The 7,495-nt window shown below is 48.7% G+C and overlaps 4 protein-coding genes across 4 annotated transcripts; 2 read left to right on the top strand and 2 right to left on the bottom strand.

Moving 5' to 3' along the window:
- Positions 1 to 62: 62 nt before the first annotated feature.
- LOC6526448 (rRNA-processing protein UTP23 homolog) lies at positions 63 to 1,036 on the top strand. Its single transcript, XM_002087531.4, has 3 exons — positions 63 to 250; positions 312 to 512; positions 576 to 1,036. Exons 1-3 carry the CDS (start codon positions 131 to 133, stop codon positions 987 to 989), a joined length of 735 nt encoding a protein of 244 aa, XP_002087567.1. The 5' UTR covers positions 63 to 130; the 3' UTR covers positions 990 to 1,036.
- Positions 1,037 to 1,354: 318 nt separating this feature from the next.
- LOC6526447 (dehydrogenase/reductase SDR family member 7) lies at positions 1,355 to 2,585 on the bottom strand. Its single transcript, XM_002087530.4, has one exon. The coding sequence runs from the start codon at positions 2,448 to 2,450 to the stop codon at positions 1,485 to 1,487; it is 966 nt and encodes a 321-aa protein (XP_002087566.1). The 5' UTR covers positions 2,451 to 2,585; the 3' UTR covers positions 1,355 to 1,484.
- Positions 2,586 to 2,820: 235 nt separating this feature from the next.
- On the top strand, positions 2,821 to 7,378 carry LOC6526445 (enolase). The gene is made up of 4 exons (XM_002087528.3): positions 2,821 to 2,883; positions 4,214 to 4,392; positions 4,565 to 4,811; positions 5,885 to 7,378. Exons 3-4 carry the CDS (start codon positions 4,612 to 4,614, stop codon positions 7,197 to 7,199), a joined length of 1,515 nt encoding a protein of 504 aa, XP_002087564.1. The 5' UTR covers positions 2,821 to 2,883; positions 4,214 to 4,392; positions 4,565 to 4,611; the 3' UTR covers positions 7,200 to 7,378.
- On the bottom strand, positions 2,856 to 3,719 carry LOC6526446 (exosome complex component RRP40). Its single transcript, XM_002087529.3, has one exon. It carries the CDS (start codon positions 3,602 to 3,604, stop codon positions 2,906 to 2,908), a length of 699 nt encoding a protein of 232 aa, XP_002087565.1. The 5' UTR covers positions 3,605 to 3,719; the 3' UTR covers positions 2,856 to 2,905.
- Positions 7,379 to 7,495: the final 117 nt, after the last annotated feature.

Here is a 7,495-nt window from a genome sequence, read left to right as displayed (position 1 = left end):
AATTACAACAGAGCTGCTATGCTCATACAGTCGTTAGCCAAAAACAGCTGAGACTAAACGCTTTTCAACACTGTAGTTGCACGCTGTTTTTGTTTTCATTTGATAAACTAAGTGACTGCTTAAAAATATCATGAAAATATCACGTTTCAAGAAGTCACACAAAACTCTGGTGTTTTTTGCCACCAATTTCGACTACCGGGAACCCTACCAAGTGCTGATTGATGCCACCTTCTGCCAGGCAGCCCTGCAGGTTCAGTCTTTCATATATAAATAGCACTTGTTGATTTTCATAGTTATTTTTGAATTTGTAGCAAAAAATTGGCATAGATGAGCAGATAAAGAAGTACTTCCAGTGCGGCGTTAAGCTACTGACCACCCAGTGTGTTATCCTGGAGGCGGAATCCCTGGGAGCTCCTCTCACTGGAGCCACGTCCATCGTCAAGCGATTCCATGTCCACAAATGTGGACACGAGGGAAAACCAGTGCCCGCTTCCGAATGCATCAAGTCGATGGTAAATTGGGAAACACATGATTTCAAATATGCTCCAGTTGTCAAAATATTACTCACCTTTCAGACCAAGGACAATCGCTATGTGGTCGCCTCACAGGATCGTCTGCTGCAGGAGAGTCTGCGCAAGATCCCCGGACGTTGTCTACTCTATCTGCACAAAGCGACTCCCGTTTTGGAGGCACCATCGAAAGCTTCCAAGAAGTGGGTGCTGCGACGGGCCAAAAACCTAATGCTGGGCAAACAGGTCGAGAAAATCGACTACATGAAGGAGAAGCAGGGACTGAAGCCGGCTGAGACTGCAGTCAAACCCAAGAAGCACAAAGGTCCCAAGAACCCCAATCCACTATCCTGCAAGAAGAGCAAAAAGGACAAGGCGAAGCCACAACTGAAGGGAGTTGAGCAGACTGCAATAACCAAGGCAAAACGAAAACGGGTCAAGATTCCCGCGCACGTCAAGGCAGCGTTAGGAAAAGATTAGATTAAGTCGGTTGATCAAGTAGATAAATATAAGATAATGCAAGCTAATCTGCAGTCTGCAGTCTTGGCAAATCATTTGAATGTAAATGTGGGCGGAGTTGCTTTAACTAGCCACCTGAATCTGTTTATAATGGCAGAGCAATGTATACAGCTGAACCAGTTGCAATGATGATAGATTACTAAATTCCTGGTTAATAACATAAGTAAACTAGAATATTTTAAAATTCGTAACTCACCAATTACTTTGCCGCTTTCTGCATTTTATATATTTGCTCACCAATTCTATTTGCTCACCAATTGAATAGGAGAAACTAAAGAATCCCACTGTGCCTGTGTAGATTATCGCAATGCAAACGCACACTCAACTTAATCTTGTGCACATATTTATATATTTTATTATATAGTTAAGCATTATACAAGAGTATAAAAGATGACTGAGAGCCGTTGGAAGGAGGAAGAGGAAAAGAGGAAAGGGCGAGGCTCACCGAAGATTTTCTCACAGTTTGCCCTCGCGGATCTTGTTCAGCGTCTTCTCGGTCATGAACTGAGCCAGGATCTTGCTCAGCGTGGGATTCCGGGCGCAGTAGGCCAAGGTGTTGACGGGGAAGAGGCCGCACCAGGTGAGATCCATCTTATTGGCCAAGGCGACGGCGAACAGATCGCCACACCTCTGGGCCGTCATCCGTTTCTGATTGGCCGTACTCAGACCCACCTTTTCGCCCTGCGAGCCCGTGAAAGCCTCCTGCAGGAAGTCGGTGGCAATGGGTCCCGGTGCGAAGAGGGACACATCCAGCTTGCGCATCTCCACTTTCAGGGAGAGCAAGTAGGCGTTCAGGGCGTGCTTGGCGGCACAGTAGGTGGGTGAAAATGGCACTGGGCTGAAGCCGGCGATGCTGGAGGTGGCAGCGATGTGGCCTCGACCGCCGTTGTGCTCCACAAAGTAGCGCACCACCAGACGGCTGAGATGGACCACCGAGAAGACATCCAGCTCGAACAGCTCGCGATCCACCTCGATCTCGACTTCGGTCCAACTGGCTCGCTGCGAGCGGCCGGCATTGTTGACCAGGACATCCAGCCGATGAAAGTGATTAAGCACCGTGTTGAGATGCGTCTTATGCTCGTCCAGATCGAGCATGTCCATTTGGATGACCAGCACGTCCTTGGTGGCCAGCAGTCCTCGGGCTGCAGCTAGGCACTCCTCTTGCACCTGCTCCAATTGCTCCAGTCGCCGGGCACTAAGCACCAGTTTCACTCCATGTCTGGCCAAGCTGAGCGCCAGAGCCCGGCCAATTCCGCTCGAGGCACCAGTTATCCAAACCACCTGGCCGCGCATCGACGACAGCGAGACTCCGAAACGGGACTTGTACCACAGGGCCACATTGCAGTCCAGCAGGATCCAGAGGAGCACGTACACCACATAGTACAGCACCAGCAGGAGCAGCAGAAACTCCAGGAAGCTCATCTCGTTGACGCTGTCTGGCTCTGCTGGGTCGGAGCAACCTTTGTCCTCTGCCGCAACGGAAGGCACTGAAACCTGTTCTTGCCCTCACGGAAATCACTGCGAGAGGGTCTGATCGATCAGCTGTTACTGGGCACCAGAGATGACGCAGTGACTGCGGAAATTAATTACCTCATAGTTCTACTGATAGCCCTGCAAAAATGGAAATTTGTGTTCGAATGATGCTATATTATTTAAATGCCCAGTAAGGGTACTATTATCTCCGATAAGGCATCCTGTGGAGCAGCAACCAAGTCACTAAAAGCTATCCCATCTGCTCATCTCTGATAGTTTCTTTACGTAAACGAGTCAGGTCTTCCAACACTCTACCTTTGCGCCAACACTCGCATCAAAATTCAACCCGAACTGTTTGGCTAAACGTTTCTTTTTATATAAAGTAAGTAAACTAAGAACTAAAGCTAGGTCTGCAGGAAGTCTCCGAGATTGCCGCATATCTTGTCGATTTCCGCACATCCCGATTGCTCCAGCGCCGAAATGGCATTTGCGAGGGCCACGGTTTCCTTCAGTGAATGCGCCTTCAGCCAGATCCTGCCATTGACTCCCACGGCGATCTCGTAGGGCAGTTCGCGGGTTAGAGCGCCGAGAACGGGGCAGTTTTCCCGCAGTAGCATCCTGCCCAGATTCAGGCTGCACTTGAAGAAGAATCCCTCGGCGAGGACGCCCAGTTTGCCACGCTTGCCCACCGAGTTGACGCAGACCAGCTCCGGTTCAATGTCTGCGCTGGCATTCAGGACTCTCGCGTAGATCAGATCCCCGGGGTTCAGATCTGGGCGATTCTTCTTGGTGGCCGCCTCAAAGGCGAGGTATGATATGGAGGCTGTGTCCGCTGCTCCGATGTCCACGCGATACAGATCGCCCGCCTTGGCCCGCACTATGCCCAGTACCAGATCTCCGCGCGCCGGGATGTACCGCCTCTGGTAGTTGTCCACCCAGAAGGTGCCGGGTTCCTTGTGACGAAGTGGACCCGCCTTGCTGGCCACCACCGTGTCGTCCAATCGCCGCAGTCCGGGTCCGAGAATCACGCGCTTGCTCTTGGCGAGCTCCTCAATGGCCGCGATCCGCTCGCCGGGCATAACTATTGTGCTGGTAGTGCTCATTTTAAAGTTACTGCTCCGATTTAAAAACTCCAAACAAAAAATCCGCGTGTGCGTTCAAAACATATGGTCAAGTCGCGTACTTACCAACACTGCCATTGCCAGCCCTGGTCCTTAAAGATAAAATAACAGTTTTAGTTGCTGCTGTAGTGTTTATATTCATGTTAATTCTTTTCCCCTTTTTATAATCTTTATTTAAAAAGGCTTTTGGTATTTTCTTAAAATCTACTTAAAGAAATAACTAATAACTAAGCTATATTTATTTTAAACAGTATTAATCACTGATTTCTATTACAAAACGATTTTGAAAATGTAACTAATAATTTAAAGCGCTAACAGCGCGTGGGCGGCATGTTAACCAACATATGCAATTATTACCCGATCAGCTGTGCAGCTATAAACATAATCGTACGATTTGTTTAAAACCGCTTAGCACGTATTTGTCCTAATTTATGGAAGCTCAAAAGCGTGAGTAACCACACAAGTATGTGACTTTGAATGACCGATTGTCCAGAAACCACGGGAACAGTTTATCACCATTGGTTGTTACATTTCCCTTGATGCCATTTGATTGTTTATGCTTTATTAACGAGAGAATTTACTCTCCTGTAGATAGACATGCAATCCACAGCTGCGTGTGGATCCCAGTTCATCTAACCTTGTGCGAAGGTCAATTTTCCCCAAAAAATATAGGAAACATACCAGCAGCAACAACAAAAAAGGGAAAAACGCACCCCCACACTGAAAACCGGCGAGCACCTGGAAACGCATACATATAAAGGAGAGTACAAGTAAGTGGCCCTCTCTTTTTACATACATCTAGAGGTGGGCGAAAAAACATCGCCTAAGCTGAGCTTTTAAGTTTATTTAAATTAATTTATCATATAGTTTGTATCAGAGTTGAAGATTTATATAACGAAACTTAATATATATTTTAATTGATACTATTACTATTTTTTCAAGTTCCGAATGAAAAGCGTTTTCCCCGACGTCTTTTAAATATTCACACAATGGCTTGGATCTCGGGAATATGCAGGAGGACTTCCATCACTAATATTGAGTTTCTGCGTCTGCGCTTTTTGTCGTCGCTAGCGGGCAGCGAAAAATCGGCGAGCGGTTTCTCCGCGGTTTCGCCGCGTTTCAGAAGCAAATCAGCAGTCAGCCAGTTCTCATCTGGATTTAAATTTGTGCAGATCCGCAAAAGTACTTGGTATGTATAACGCTAGACTTGGTGTGTGCTTGTGCATCCAGCTTATGAAAATATTTCATTGTTTTATCTGCGAACCTCCTAAAGATCACCCGCAATCGAATGGCTTGAAAATCGGGCATTTTTCGCAAGCGATTTCCGCGCGATTATCTAACAAATGGTGCTGTGCAAATTTTCAAGTGGCTCATTTTCGTACATTTCCAATCGATCTAATTGCACAAATCTAATAATTTCAATTGACAGCAAATTGCCGTATCGCTGCAGTGGGATACTTTCGTTTTTCGCAACTTTTCCACGTAGTGCGGCTTTGCTGGACGCCTCACTTTGGGTCTGACCTTTAAAAGTAGCTTAGAGGTCATTCGGTTGTTCGCAGAGAGAAAACTGAAAACTGAAAACTCTCCCACTGAGAAAGCGGAAAAGCGGCAAAGCGGGAAATGCCGCCCGTGTCAGTGACTCTAAATAATTTTAGAAATATTTAACTGAAATCTTAAGACAAATTAAATATAGAAAACGCAGAGGGGGCATTTCGAGAATACGAGTATTCCGTGGAGAAAGTCACACCCAAGTGGGGATACATAAACTTACACCACTCGCCACTCAAATTGCAAGTGATTACAATTCTTTGCACAAATAAAGTTAATATACTTTAGTTCTCATATACATTTATGTATCTCGAAGCTTTGACACCTAAGGCTAAAATTGTAGCTAAGCTATATCCTCTTCCCACTTCTTTGAAAGGATCTCTCAGTTCCTTTCTAGTTTCCCCCTACCATTTGAGTGATTACTACCCATTTTTTGGGATTTCAACACATTTCCGAATGTTTCACCGCATCACCAAACATTTCATTTTATTCAACTGTCAACTTAGTAACAATTAGGCCATCGTTGAATTGAAAAACCTCAGGTTTTCAAGCAATGACGGGGATTTCGGGAATATTCTGGAGCACATCCACCATTGCCACCGAAAGGCCTCGTCTGCGGTCAGCCATTTGATAGAACACCATGCCCAGATTGAAACCCCTGATAGCAATCACTAATTCGACGTTCTCATGGACTTTGGTTTTTGGTTTTTGCAGTGACAGCAACGAGATGACCATCAAAGCGATCAAGGCCCGTCAGATCTACGACTCCCGTGGCAACCCCACCGTGGAAGTCGACCTGACCACCGAGCTGGGACTCTTCCGCGCCGCCGTTCCGTCTGGCGCCTCCACCGGTGTCCACGAGGCTCTGGAGCTGCGCGACAACGACAAGGCCAACTACCACGGCAAGTCGGTGCTGAAGGCCGTCGGCCATGTGAACGACACCCTCGGTCCCGAGCTGATCAAGGCCAATCTGGATGTGGTCGACCAGGCTGCCATCGACAACTTCATGATCAAGTTGGACGGCACCGAGAACAAGAGCAAGTTCGGAGCCAACGCCATCCTGGGCGTTTCCCTGGCCGTGGCCAAGGCTGGTGCCGCCAAGAAGGGCGTGCCGCTGTACAAACACATTGCCGATCTGGCTGGCAACAAGGACATCATCCTGCCGGTGCCCGCTTTCAACGTGATCAACGGAGGCAGCCACGCCGGCAACAAGCTGGCCATGCAAGAGTTCATGATCCTGCCCACCGGCGCCACCAGCTTCACAGAGGCCATGAAGATGGGCTCCGAGGTGTACCACCACCTGAAGAACGTGATCAAGGCCAAGTTCGGTCTGGACGCCACCGCCGTGGGCGATGAGGGCGGCTTCGCCCCCAACATCCAGTCCAACAAGGAGGCCCTGAACCTGATCAGCGATGCCATCGCCAAGGCCGGCTACACCGGCAAGATCGAGATCGGCATGGATGTGGCCGCCTCCGAGTTCTACAAGGATGGCCAGTACGATCTGGACTTCAAGAACGAGAAGAGCGACAAGGCGCAGTGGCTGCCCGCTGACAAGCTGGCCAACCTGTACCAAGAGTTCATCAAGGACTTCCCCATCGTCTCGATTGAGGATCCCTTCGACCAGGACCACTGGGAGGCCTGGACCAACCTGACCGGCTCCACCAGCATCCAGATCGTGGGCGATGATCTGACCGTGACAAACCCCAAGCGCATTGCCACCGCCGTTGAGAAGAAGGCATGCAACTGCCTGCTCCTGAAGGTCAACCAGATCGGTACCGTAACCGAGTCCATTGCCGCTCATCTGCTGGCCAAGCAGAACGGCTGGGGTACCATGGTCTCTCACCGTTCCGGCGAGACCGAGGACTCGTTCATCGGTGACCTGGTCGTGGGTCTGTCCACCGGCCAGATCAAGACCGGTGCTCCCTGCCGCTCGGAGCGTCTGGCCAAGTACAACCAGATCCTGCGCATCGAGGAGGAGATCGGCGCTGGCGTCAAGTTCGCCGGCAAGTCGTTCAGGAAGCCGCAGTAAGCGCAGGCCACTTCGAAATTCCAACCACACCAGCCCCATCGAATGAGATCTGGATCTTGGAGAAGGGAGCTGGACGCAGTAGATCCAAGGAGAGGCGGCGGTGCAGGTGCTCGTCGAACTTCAACTTTCGGAATTTGTGTCTGGCGCACAAGTACATCAGAATTAAACTACCAAACCCATTTGCTGTCTCTATGCTTCGTTACTAGACATTATTATCAATGTTAAACCTTGATCTAATCATTATTTATAAACAAAAAGCCCAAAAAACACTAAACACTATGTGCGAGATGTTCGTT

Source organism: Drosophila yakuba, chromosome 2L, assembly GCF_016746365.2.
Source record: "Drosophila yakuba strain Tai18E2 chromosome 2L, Prin_Dyak_Tai18E2_2.1, whole genome shotgun sequence".
In the NCBI taxonomy this organism is placed as follows: Eukaryota; Metazoa; Arthropoda; class Insecta; order Diptera; family Drosophilidae; genus Drosophila; species Drosophila yakuba.
Note: the sequence above shows the minus strand (reverse complement) of the source record. Positions and strands in the feature narration are given on the sequence as shown.

What these genes read in the sequence shown, in the direction of transcription:
- LOC6526448 (XM_002087531.4), top strand. Translation starts at nt 131, where the DNA reads ATGAAAATATCACGTTTCAAGAAGTCACACAAAACTCTGGTGTTTTTT. An exon ending in TCTGCCAGGCAGCCCTGCAG is followed by an intron (nt 251 to 311) that starts GTTCAGTCTTTC and finishes TTGAATTTGTAG; the next exon opens with CAAAAAATTGGCATAGATGA. An exon ending in CCGAATGCATCAAGTCGATG is followed by an intron (nt 513 to 575) that starts GTAAATTGGGAA and finishes CTCACCTTTCAG; the next exon opens with ACCAAGGACAATCGCTATGT.
- LOC6526446 (XM_002087529.3), bottom strand. Translation starts at nt 3,604, where the DNA reads ATGAGCACTACCAGCACAATAGTTATGCCCGGCGAGCGGATCGCGGCC.
- LOC6526445 (XM_002087528.3), top strand. Translation starts at nt 4,612, where the DNA reads ATGGCTTGGATCTCGGGAATATGCAGGAGGACTTCCATCACTAATATT. An exon ending in CAGATCCGCAAAAGTACTTG is followed by an intron (nt 4,812 to 5,884) that starts GTATGTATAACG and finishes TGGTTTTTGCAG; the next exon opens with TGACAGCAACGAGATGACCA.
- LOC6526447 (XM_002087530.4), bottom strand. Translation starts at nt 2,450, where the DNA reads ATGAGCTTCCTGGAGTTTCTGCTGCTCCTGCTGGTGCTGTACTATGTG.